Source organism: Nycticebus coucang, chromosome 3, assembly GCF_027406575.1.
Source record: "Nycticebus coucang isolate mNycCou1 chromosome 3, mNycCou1.pri, whole genome shotgun sequence".
Lineage (NCBI taxonomy): Eukaryota > Metazoa > Chordata > Mammalia > Primates > Lorisidae > Nycticebus > Nycticebus coucang.
The window spans coordinates 70,680,707-70,693,596 of record NC_069782.1 but is presented as its reverse complement, the minus strand read 5'-3'; the positions used below and the strand labels follow the sequence as shown (position 1 = coordinate 70,693,596).

Genomic DNA, 12,890 nt, shown 5'->3' with positions numbered 1-12,890 from the left:
AGAAAATTGGGGAAATTCTACTCTGAGATGCCAATTGTAGAAAACTACAATTGGTAGTTTTCATAGACGTGTGTGGTTTGTGGAGGAGAATGGCCTTCCTAATAGACTTGTCCTGATGTACTTAGAGGGTGAGGTAACCTTGATGTCATCAGGGCCGAATTAGAGTGAAAAGGCTGAGGCAAGTTCTCACAAGAGCAGCTTCAGATCTTAACTTGATATCTTCATTTTTTTTTTTTTTTCTGAGACAGAGTCTCATTTTGTTGCCCTCCATAGAGTGCCGTGGTATCACAGCTCAGAGCAACCTCAAATTCTTGGGCTTAAGACGATTCTCTGGCCCTAGCCTCTCAAGTAGCTGGGACTATAGGCGCCCGCCATAACACCTGGGTTTTTTTTTTTTTTTGAGACAGAGCCTTAAGCTGTGGCCCTGGGTAGAGTGCTGTGGCAGCACAGCACTCAGCAACCTCCAAATCCTGGGCTCAAGTGATTCTTTTGCCTCATCCTCCCAAGTAGCTGGGACTACAGGTGCCTGCCCCAATGCCTGGCTATTTTTTGGTTGTGGTTGTCATTGTTGTTTGGCAGGCCCAAGCTGGATTCGAACCCTCCAGCTCCCGTGTATGTGGCCAGCGCCTTAGCTCATCTGTTTTTAGAGATGAGTTTTCACTCTGGCTCAGGCTGGTCTTGAACTCGTGAGTTCAGGCAATCTACCTGCCTCAGCCTCCCAGAGTGCTAGGATTACAGGTGTGAGCCACCATACCTGGTCTCATGATTCATTTTTAAATTTGTTTGATTTTTGGTTGGTGTGTTGGCTCACACTTGTAATCCTAACACTCTGGGAAGCTGAGTTGGGTGGATTGCTTAAATTCAGTAGTTTGAGACCAGCCTAAGCAAAAGCAAGACTCTGTCTCTATGAAAAATAGAAAAAATTAGCCAGGCATCCGTGGCTGGCACCTGTAGTCCCAGCTACTCAGGAGGCTGAGGCAAGAGGATCACTCGAGCCCCAAAGTTTGGGGTTGTTGTGAGATAAGATGACGCTACAGCACTCTACCCAGGGCAACAGAGTAAGAGTCTATCTCAAAAAAAAAAATTCATTTGATTTTTTAAAAAATGATAAATTTGTAATAAATAGTAAATGTTCATTCGTTGTCCTCTTTTGTTTTGGGGGGGTTTTTTGAGACAGAGCCTCAAGCTGTTGTCCTGGGTAGAGTGCTGTGTCATCACAGCTCACAGCAACCTCCAAATCCTGGGCTTAAGTGATTCTCTTGCCTCAGCCTCCCAAGTAGCTGGGACCACAGGCGCCTGCCACAACACCCGGCTATTTTTTGGTTACAGTGTCATTGTTGTTTGGCAGGCCCAGGCTGGATTCAAACCCACCAGCTCTGGTGTATATGGCTGGTGCCTTAGCTGCTTGAGCCGCAGGCACAGAGCCCATTCATTGTCCTCTTATTGCAACTTTGCTGTAGGTTTGAACATTTTCCTAAAGAAAAAATTGAGATAAGGAGATAAATACAAAGTCTCTAGAATTATTTTTCTTTGTTTAGAGATAGGATCTCACTATCACTATATTTGCCCAGGCTGGTCTCAAACTCCTGGTCTCAAACAATCCTTTCTCCTCGGTCTCCCAAGTCACTGAGACTACAGGTTCAAGCCACCTTGAGCCCAGGGAAAGTCTCATAGATTTAACATAAATCCATTCCTGCTGCAATTTGATGGGCTGTATGTTTCAATTGTCTTGGGATAGTTCAGTTTATTTCTCCAGTCCTGTAGTACTTGTTTTATATATATATATATATATATATATATATATATATATATATATATATATATATATATATATATATATTTGCTATTTTTGGCCAGGGCTGGGTTTGAACCTGCCACCTTTGGCATATGGGGCCAGCGCCCTACTCCTTTGAGCCACAGGTGCCACCCAGTAGTACTTGTTATATAACAGTGCCGCCTTCACCTTCAAAAGCTGTTCTAGTTTGGATGATATATTATGTGGCTACGTTTAGCTACAAGAGTGTAAGGTGGTGATTGAAATGACCACGTTCATCCTGGCTGTGCTGTGACAGGGAGACTTTAGGCAATTGAATCTTCCTTAAAGCACAGTGGTTATCAAACATTCATAGCAATCAAACACTTTCTCAATGAAAACTCGCTGCAAACTCCCCTAATACATGTATAAGAAATAATTTGGAATAAGAGGAGTAGGATTTTATTAGTAAAAATTTCTTTCTAATATTCAAATTAGGATTTACATACCAAGCAATTGATTTTCACTGAGGCCGTTTGATGGATACAGAAAATAAGAGGACTCTTTTTCAATGAGTCTTGCTGTGTCACTGAGGCTGGAGTACAGTGCCACAATCATAGCTCAATTGTGGGTTTTTTTTGTTTTGTTTTGTTTTGTTTTGAGACAGAGTTTCACTATGTCACCCTCAGTAGAGTGCTATGGTGTCACAGCTCACAGCAACCTCAAACTCCGGGGCTCAAGTGATTCTCTTGCCTCAGCCTCCCAAGTAGCTGGGACTACAGATGCCTGTCACCATGCCCAGCTATTTTTTGTTATAGTTATCATTGTTGTTTAGCTGGCCCAGGCTGGGTTCGAATCCACCACCAATTGTATGTGGCTAGCACTGTAACCATTGTGCTACAGGCGCCATCATAGCTCAATTGTAACTCAAACTCCTGGGCTCAAACTATCCTCCTGCCTCAGCCTCCCAAATAGCTTGGATTACAGGCATGTGCCACCACACCTGGCTAATTTTAACTTTTTGTAGTGATGAAAGGATCTCACCATGTTGTCCAGGCTGGTCTTGAACTCCTGGCCTCAAGCAATTCTTCCTCCTCAGCCTCCCAGAGTATTGGGATTATAGGAGTAAGCCACTGTGCCCAGCCAAGTAGGTATTTTTTCCAAGGGCTCCCCTCACAATCCAAGTGGACTTTTAAATGGAGATAGCAGGAGAATCCTAAATTAGTCATCTCCTACACCTTAACCCCTGTTTCCCAATTTTTCTGAGCGTGCACTTTAAAACTCCAGTTTAAAACTTTTTTAATGGAACTTAATGTTCACATTTGCAGTAGTGCCAAAGCCTGCCTTGGAACCCCAGTTTCGGAGACAAATGAACGAGCTAGTCAGTAAGGTCTCATTCAACTCAAAAGCCTCTGTTTCTAAGGTTGTTTTTCTGAAACTCTGTCTGAAATTCAATGAAGAGGAGAAGGAATAGCACCTTGAAGGTTTGGACTCTCCTATCGTTATAACAAAAGCCCAGAAGCAAGCGGAGCTTTTTTAGAAAGCTGTGGGCAAAAAGAAAGATTTATTAGAAAGGATTGAAAACACAAGGCAGATGGTGTTGAACTTGCACAAGGCAGATGGTGCAAAAGCCAACCAGAGATAGCAGCTCTGTCTACTTCCGATAGCCTCCAGTTTTTAAGATTAAAAAAAAGTATCTTATGTTAGGTGCGGTGGCTCATGCCCATAATCCTAGTGCTTTGGGCAGCTGAGAAGGATGGATTGCTTGAGCTCAGGAGTTTGAGTCCAGCTTGAGCAAGAATGAGACCCCATCTCTACTAAAAACAGAAAAAGTCGCTGGGCATTGTGGTAGGCACCTGTAATCCCAGCTACCTGAGAGGCTGAGTCAAGAGGATTGATTGCTCAAGCCCAAGAGTTTGAGGTTGCTGTGAGCTATAATATCACAGCATTCTACCCAGGGCAACAGAGTGAGACTCTGACTCAGTAAAAAGTATCTTTATCCTGAAAGTGTGGAAGTCAGGAAAGAGGAATGGAATGACTGTAATATGTTTATTGTTTTAATGCCATCTTAAATTTGAAGTCAATTTCTGAACCAAAGACACACAGGCCAAACCATGCCTATAGATATAAATTTGAACCAATTGCCTTTAAAAAATGAGAATATTTTTACATCAATCTGACAACAATGGGCTTGTTTTGCCATGGTGATTCTGGGCTACTGTCAGGGCCTCTGTACCCACGCTAGATACAACCTGTGCCCCCCATGTGCCCAGAGTCTTCATCCCTTCCTGCTGCTCACCTGAGTGAATGGAAATCATCTACATTACTTAACTAGCCTTGAAGAGTATCTGAGTATGCCACCTGTGGAATAGATGGCTGTGCTTAAGACTAAGTTTGGAATTAGGAATTTCAATAAGGACTGAAGCAGAAGGCTGCTAGCTCTTAGAGCTATTGCAACTTGGGCTTGTGGCCTGGAGCCAATCACAGCTACTTTTGTAAGTCTAAGACTCAATTTCCTTATCTGTAGAATGGACACAGAAACTCCTGCCCTCCCTAATGTTGTGTTGATGATCACAGGACAGCACCAGGTGCTTTATAGACTGATTCACATCAGTGGTTTAGTCTGTCTCACACTCATCCATCCCCCCTTACCTGGTACCAGCACCCCAGTTTGCCTCCTAAGAATACTCTCTTTCATTCTCAGTTCACACGGTTGAGTGAACTCCAGCCTCAACCCCAGTGGTGGACATTGGGTCCATCCAGCCAATCAAGGCACTGCATTCTCCCAGAGATAATCATTGGTTCAGCATATGAGCCAATTGGGGCCAACAGAGTGAGGCCACAACTTTGGTTCAAACTGCTGGGCAAGGGAAGTCCTCTTTTCTATTGAACTTGGAGACAACAGCTTCTTGGCCACCATGTTGCTAACCTGGGGCTTGAAGTTCTGAGAATGAGATCAATAAGGAAGAAAGAAGAATGGAAATATGGGAAGACATGATGTCTGGGTCACATAGTCTGAGGCCTTAGTTCCAGGTGTACACCAGCAAATACATTCCTTTGCATCACCCAGATTAAATGAGACTAACTCATTGGAGCCCCATGCCCCCAGGGGGTTTCTATACTATCAGGCAGACTTGTGAGCGCTTATTTAATTTGGGTTCATTTCCCTGGGTACTTTCTGACCCCAAGTCCTGGGATCCTCCTGCTGCTGCAGCCAGCTCTTCTCTCTGCCTGGATTTGACCATCCATACTGCTTTCTTGAAGTTTTTGAGAGGGTCTTGCTGTGAGGCTCTTGATGAAGGGCACTGGAAACGCTCTCGGATGAGATAACCATGTCTGGTGGGGGCAATGAAGCCATTGGAGGTTGGGATGATTCTGTTTACCACAGCATGGACAAACTGGATGGCCAGCAGGGTGCCTGTAGGGGTGAAGAGCAGGACACAAATAAGAAAATTGGGGTGCCAGGGTCCAATCTTACACATTCTTGAGTTGGCCGCATGGGGTCAAATTCTTGCTATGCCCCTGACTAGCTGAGGCATGCCATTTAACCGCTTAGAGTCCCTCTTGCTTTATCTTCAGAATGGGAATGATAACAGAACCTGCCTGCCCAGGGGAATTTTGATGATTTAAAGACATGATCCTTGGCTGGGTGCAGTGGCTCATGCATGTAATCCTAGCACTCTGGAAGGCCAAAGCAGGTGGATCGCCTAAGCTCAGAAGTTCGAGACCAACCTGAGCAAGAATGAGACCCCATCTCTACTAATAATAGAAAACTAGCTGGGCAATGAGGCATGTGCCTATCATCCCAGGTACTGGGGAGGATGAGGCAAGAGGCCTGCTTGAGCCCAAAGAGTCTGAGGTTGCTGTGAGCTGTGATGATGCCACAATACTCTTTCCAGGGTGACAAAGTGAGACTCTCTCAAAATTAAAAAAAGAAAAGAAAAGAAAAAAGATGTCAAGCTTGTAGGGTGCTAAGTATAGGTTTTTGACCCAAAATGAACTCAGTAAATGTTACTGTTAGAGGGAGAAGACACAGGTTGTGAAATTACCAGAATGTGCTTTTAAGGCCACAATCCTCAGACCACAGCTTCTGAGCCATCTATGGCTTTTTACCAGGTATCTTTACTACAGCATCTTAGACTACAGTGTATACAACCACAGTGTATTCGATTAATATAATAGATTATAATGCATCAGATTACAACATATTAGGCTCTACCTAATGTTCATTTAGCTGCCTACTTGCTTTATGACCTTGAGCAAGTCCCTTACCCTCTCCAAACATCTGCTTCTTCCTTTGTTAAAAGAAGATAGCAATGATACTTATCCCCTAACAGAGTCATCTGGATTCAGAGATGACATCATGACAGTCTTCTCTATGGGTGACAGCAGGTGGGCGCTGGAATCAGGAAGGCCAATTTCAAACCTTGGCCTATCAGTTAATCACTGTGTGACCTTGAGCAAGTCACCCAGACACTCAGAGCCTCAGGTTTTACTCTGTAAAACAGGGATGACTACTGAATTAAATGATTCATGGATTGTATTTATATGGATTGTATCCAGATCATATAAGCAATATAACTCTTGCTTATGTGATCTTAGCATAATATCAAACAGACCAAGAAACATAGGGGTTTTTGAAGTGGTTGGTCTTGAGACGGGCTGCCCGTAACATCTATAGGCTATAAATCAAGATCCACATCCAAAAGACAAGATATGTAAACACTGCAAATCTAGTGAATAAACTACTAAATAAAATACTCTGTCCTCCTACATTGATGAAGGTATCAAGGTATCTTCAGAACCATCTGGAAGGCTGGGATTGGATCAAGAATTCCAGGGCTCCTAAGAGTTCAGTACTAGATGTGGCAATGGAGGAGAGCCAGTCACTGTTGTTTGTGCCTTGGCCTTCTTCTCTTCCCACTTTCCCACATCTTGAGGGCCCCTCACATACATACATGTGAACCCTCCACTCCAACCAGACATCTGAACTCTGTCCACACCAACCCAAGGCCACCACCAGGCACACACTAGGGTCCTCAGAAAGATGACCCTATGGAAGAAGCCTGTGTGTGCCCTAAAGAGGGCTCAAGGCCATATGGAGAGGGTGTTCTGGAACCCCAAAGTATTGATCCAGAAAAGAGGTCATGAGCCCATCCTCCTTGAGAACCTCCCTCCATGAGCCACCTCCATAAGCTTAGGGACCCAGCTGGATGTGGACAGAACAGAGTCCTCTAATACCCAGGCCTGAAGGCAGAGCCCTCTCTTTCTAGATTAAAGCTCAGTCCTGCCCTAAAATCAAAACAACTTACCATCCAACACACTCCAGACAATTATGGAGCAATCCTTTAAGCCTGCAAACACATACTTGTCATCCTTGGAGAAGCACGCGCATTGGACCCCTCTGCAGTAAGAGCTCTGTTGAAAATAGACAATGTGATCCTGATTTCAAACCAAAATACACCCTGCTTGTAGCTCAGTGAGTAGGGCGCTGGCCCATGTACCGAGGGTGGCAGGTTTGAACCTGGCCCCGGCCAAACTGCAACAACAACAACAAAAAAATAGGTGGGCGATGTGGCGGGTGCCTGTAGTCTCAGCTATTTGGGAGGCTAAAACAAGAGAATCGCCTAAGCCCAAGAGCTGGAGGTTGCTGTGAGCTGTGACGCCATGGCACTCTACCAAGGGTGACAAAGTGAGACCCTGTCTCTAACAAAACAAAACAAAACACACCGGGAGATCACCCCCCAGGAGCTAGGCTTTGTTCCACAAAGCCTGGAGACAGATATTCCCAGGAATAGGGCACACCTCCATAGAGATTGGAATGAAAGATGAAAGGTTTAGGGACTCTGCATTAGGGAGTGGGAATTATGGGATTCAACTTCTTATATGACCTTGGTTATGCAAACGTTAGCCATGACTGTATTTAATTAAATGCTATATGCTAAATGCAGTATGGCATCCTAGATTAGAACCTCGAACAGAAAAAAGGCTGTAAGTTGAAACAGGTAAGATTCCAATAAAGTTGACAGCTTATTCAATAGTATTGTTCTCATGTCAATTTCTTGGTATTAACAAAGACAGTAGTTACCTAGGATGTTAACATTAGAGAAGCTGGGTAAAGAAGGAGGGGGGGAACTCTTTGTACTATCTTAGCAACTTTCCTGTAAATTTAAAACATTCTAAAATTAAACTGATTTAAAAACAAAGCTGTGTGTATTTAACTGCTGTGTTGAAATTTCACATCTCAGTAAGGCAAAATACTTATATCCCAGCCTAAAAAATGGCTTCATAAAAACACTTATATCAGGTGGGACAAATATATCTTTTTTTATCTTTTTTTTTTTGTAGAGACAGAGTCTCACTGTACCGCCCTCGGTAGAGTTCTGTGGCATCATACGGCTCACAGCAACCTCTAACTCCTGGGCTTACGCTATTCTCCTGCCTCAGCCTCCCGAGCAGCTTGGGACTACAGGCGCCCGCCACAACGCCTGGCTATTTTTTCGTTGCAGTTTGGCCGGGGCTGGGTTTGAACCCTCCACCCTCGGCATGTGGGGCCGGTGCCCTACTCACTGAGCCACAGGCGCCACCCGGGACAAATATATCTTAAGATGAAACTATAAATATTATATTCTCTCTCTTCCTCCTTCCCTCCCTTCTCCTCTTTCAGAGACTGAGTCTTGCTCTGTATCCTAGGCTACAGTACAGTGGCTCATAGTTCACTGAGTACCTAGAACTATAGGCACATGCCACCACACCTGGCTAATTAAAAAAATTTTTATAGCGATGGGGTCTTGCTATGTTGCCCAAGCCAGTCTCAAATTCCTCACCTCAAGCAATCCTCCTGCCTCAGCCTCCCAAGGATTACAGGCATGAGCCACCCTCGCCTATCCTATTCTCTTAGGTATAATATCACCTCCCTATGTTTATTATCAATTTTTACATCTTGCAACCTAAGGTCTCACCTTAGTTCTCCACCTGAATAACTGGAATAATAATGCCAACCCTTAGCCAACCATGGTGGCGCACATCTGTAGTCCCAACTATTTGGGAGGCTGAGGATCAATTGAGCCCAAGAGTTGATGTTGCTGTGAGCTAGGCTGATGCCATGGCACTCTAGCTTGGGTGACAGAGTGAGACTCTGTCTCAATAAAAATGAATAAATAAATAACAGCACACCTACAAGACTGCTGTAAGGATTAAATTATATAATGATAGAGTGATATATATGTATATCTAATATTCCATCAATATATAAATATAAAATACATAGTATTACTATATTAAATATATAACCTGTACTATACTCTTAAGAATACTGATTCAAAAATGATATTAATAATAGCTCCTGGGCAGCGCCTGTGGCTCAAAGGAGTAGGGCGCTGGCCCCATATACCAGAGGTGGTGGGTTCAAACCTGGCCCCAGCCAAAACTGCAAAAATAATAATAATAATAATAATAATAATAATAATAATAATAGTTCCTTATGGCTTGGCGCCTGTCACTCAGAGGTTAAGGTGCAGGTCACATACACCGGAGCTGGCAGGTTTGAACCCAGCCTGGGCCTGCCAAACAACAATGACAACTACAACAAAAAAATAGCCAGAGCTCAGCACCTGTGGCTCCAGCAGCTCAGGGGCCAGCCACATACACTTGAGCTGGTGGGTTGGAATCCAGCCCAGGCCCGCCAAACAACAATGATGGATGCAACCAAAAATAGCCAGGCATTGTGGCAGGCGCCTGTAGTCCCAGCTACTTGGGAGGCGGAGGCAAGAGAATCGCTTGAGCCCAGGAGTTGAAGGTTGCTGTGAGCTGTGATGCCACAGCACTCTACCCAGGGCGACAGCTTGAGGCTCTGTCTCAAAAAATATATATATATATAGCCGGGTGTGGTGATGGGTGCCTGTAGTCCCAGCTACTTGGGAGGCTGAGGCAAGAGAATCTCTTAAGCCCAAGAGTTTGAGGTTGCTGTGAGCTGTGACACCACAGCACTCTACTGAGGGTGACATAGTGAGACTCTGTCTCAAATAATAATATTAATAACAATAATAGCTCCTCATGAGAAGACACTAAGACACTTTGTTTGCCATGGGCTTGCCAGTTTCCCTCCTCATAGCCTTTGCAGATGCTGTTCCTTCTGCCTAGAATGCTATTCCACTAGACTTGCATGGCTTTCTACTCACTTTTCTTTGCTGTATTTTTTTTTCAAAACCCTTATTACTCTCCAACTCATCATGTATTTTCTGCTTTGTTATTTCACAAACATTTATTCAGCACCAAGGAAATGCCAGCAGCTCTCCTAGGGACAGGGCACGCCTCAGTGAGCAGAGCACAGAGAACCCTATCTTCTCTGTGTCTCCCCCACTAGAAAGTGGCTCCGAGAGATAGAACAGTGTTTCCCTTTGTCACAGCCGCTTCCTTGGTGCTAGAAAGGGGACAAGCGGGCGCAGTGCCTGTGGCTCAGTGAGTAGGGCACCGGTCCCATATGCCGAGGGTGGCGGGTTCGGACCCAGCCCCGGCCAAACTGCAACAGAAAAATAGCCAGGCTTGTGGCAGGCGCCTGTAGTCCCAGCTCCTCGGGAGGCTGAGGCAAGAGAATCGTGTAAGCCCAAGAGTTAGAGGTTGCTGTGAGCCGTGTGACGCCACGGCACTCTACCCGAGGGCGGTACAGTGAGACTCCGTCTCTACAAAAAAAAAAAAAAAAGAAAGGGGACAAGCAAGGGTTGTGCAAGAATATCAATTGAATGAAAGAACAGTACAAAACTGGTACTAGGGTGAGGAGAGTAAGGCAGCCCTATTTTGTTCTTTGTGGATTTTTGGCATTCATTTTAGGTTTTCTTTTTTCTTTCTTTCTTTCTTTCTTTTTTTTTTTTGAGACAGAGCCTCAAGCTGTGGCCCTGGGTAGAGTGCTGTGGCATCAGCAACCTCCAACTCCTGGGCTTAAGCGATTCTCACTGCCTCCATCTCCCAAGTAACTGGGACTACAGGCGCCCAACCCGGCTATTTTTTGGTTGTAGCCGTCATTGTTATTTGGTGGGCCTGGGCTGGATTTGAACCCTCCAGCTCAGGTGTATGTAGCTGGCACCTTAGCCGCTTGAGCCACAGGCACTAAGCCTCATTTTAGGTTTTCTGAAAAAAAAAAAAAATTTGTATTAAGTTTGGGCGCGATGGCTCATGCTTATAATCCCAGCACTTTGGGAGTCTGAGGCAGGAGGATTGCTTGAAGCCAGGAATTCAAGACCAGCCTGAGCAAGAGTGAGATGCTGTTTCTACTAAAAATAGAAAAATTATCCAGGCATTGGTGGGTTTGTAGTCCCAGCTACTCGGGAGGCTGAGGCAGGAGGATCACATGAGCCCAGGCAGTCAAGGTTGCAGTGAGCTATGATTGCATCACCGCACTCCAGCCTGGGTGACAGAGTGAGATCCTGTCTCTAAAATAAATAAATATTGCATTAAAATATTGTTTATCATAATTGCTGAGTTTTTTTGTACCTCCTTAAAATTTGCTCCCAAGGCGAATGCCTCATTTTCCTCACCCTCATCCCTCCCAGGTTCCTGGCCTAGGATGTGCACTTAATAAAATGATGGTGTTTATTGGTTTTCCAAAGCTGCCTCTAGGATGATCATGGTATGCAGGCCACGCACCGTGTAGCTCATCTCAAGTTTCCACTTGCATGCCTGCAGGTCCCAGAGACACAGCAAGGCTTCCTCGGACCCACTGACTGCCAGATGCTCCTTGTGGCTGACCTCCACGCAGGTGATCCGACTGCTGTGGGCCTCCAAGGGGAACACTTTGGAATTTGCACACTCGTAAAGGAAGAGATCGCCATTGGTCATGCCGTAGACCACGCGGTAGTCAGCCAACACGGCCACGCTGGATATGGTCTCAGGCAGCTGGGTGTAAAAGGTGTATGTTGGCCCATCAATGACTGGACAAGTGTCCCCAGGGCTGATGTCCAGTACCAGGACGATATTGTCATAAGCAATGGCCAAACGGTCCTCACCCTTGCTCAAGGACATGCAGTTGATGGCTTTCCGGGCTTCAGGAGGGGGGATGCACATCACGTCCTGCCTGGAATTCAGGGGGAACACCAGGACAATCCCTGAAACAAGGCCCGTGAAAAGGAGCTTGCACTGTTCAGCGACCTCCAGACACCTGACCTCATTGGAAGTGTCCAGGACATCTTGTTCCTCACCTGCCAGGGGAGAAAACCATACCAAGAACTGATCATAGAGGTATATATATGAGAGAGAAAGAGAATGAGACTTGGCTTTGTTGTTTGTTGTCCAGGCTGGAGTGCAGTGGTGCAATAATAGCTCACTGAAGCCTCAAACTCTTGGGCTTCAGCGATCCTCCTGCCTCAACCTCCTGAGCAGCTGGGACTACAGGTAGCTGCCACAGTGCCCAGCTAATTTTTCTATTTTTAGTAGAGACAGGGGTCTCTCTCTTGCCCAGGCTGGTCTTGAACTCCTCCACCTTGGCCTTCCAGGGTGCTAGGATCACAGGTGTGAGCCACTGTGCCCTGCCAATCTGAGCTTTTAAAAATGTAAATCATATTATCTCACTCCCCTGCTAAACCCTCAGAAATGCTGGGTGCTGGGGAATGAGGTGGGAATTCTGGCTTCCCAGGTCCCTCAGGACATAATGTAAACTCCTTTCTACTGCCCTCAAGACTTTATATGACCTTTGAAACCTTTTCCTTTACAAATGTCTTCTGAAAAGGGTCAGGAAATAAATATTTTAGGTTCTTGAGCCCTATGCGCTCAGTTACAAGTGAGTAACTGAAAGGATCTTTCAAGCCTTTCATCTCTGCTGCTGTAGCCCGGCAGGCAGACTCAGATAATGCATGTATGTAAAGCTGCATGCTTTTGGATTTGGTGCTCAAGCTGTGGTTTGCAGACTCTCACCTCATTTCCCACCACTCTCCATTGCTTTCTGTCCTCCTCTGCTCCCCAGTTAGCAAATAAGGGCCTTAAGAATAGGAGCCTCGTCTGACTTGCACACTGCCAACCCCTCAGAGCCTAGGCTAGTGGGTTGGCACTCAAATATGTCAGGCACGGTGGCTCATGCCTGTGATCACAGCACTTTGGGAGTCCAAGTGAAGGGTTTTTGGTGCAAGGAATGAAGAGGCTTGACACA

At 45.3% G+C, this 12,890-nt stretch overlaps 1 protein-coding gene across 1 annotated transcript in view; it reads right to left on the bottom strand.

The window, feature by feature from the left end:
* Positions 1-3,040: 3,040 nt before the first annotated feature.
* Positions 3,041-12,890, bottom strand: part of NWD1 (NACHT and WD repeat domain containing 1) — an 83,671-nt gene continuing 73,821 nt past the window's right edge. Inside the window, exons 17-19 of the mRNA XM_053585567.1 lie at positions 11,396-11,946; positions 7,066-7,171; positions 3,041-5,171 (exon numbers count right to left, since the gene is read on the bottom strand). Of these exons, the coding sequence (XP_053441542.1) occupies positions 4,870-5,171; positions 7,066-7,171; positions 11,396-11,946 (959 nt within the window). The 3' untranslated portion in view covers positions 3,041-4,869. The remainder of the gene's footprint in view (positions 5,172-7,065; positions 7,172-11,395; positions 11,947-12,890) is intronic.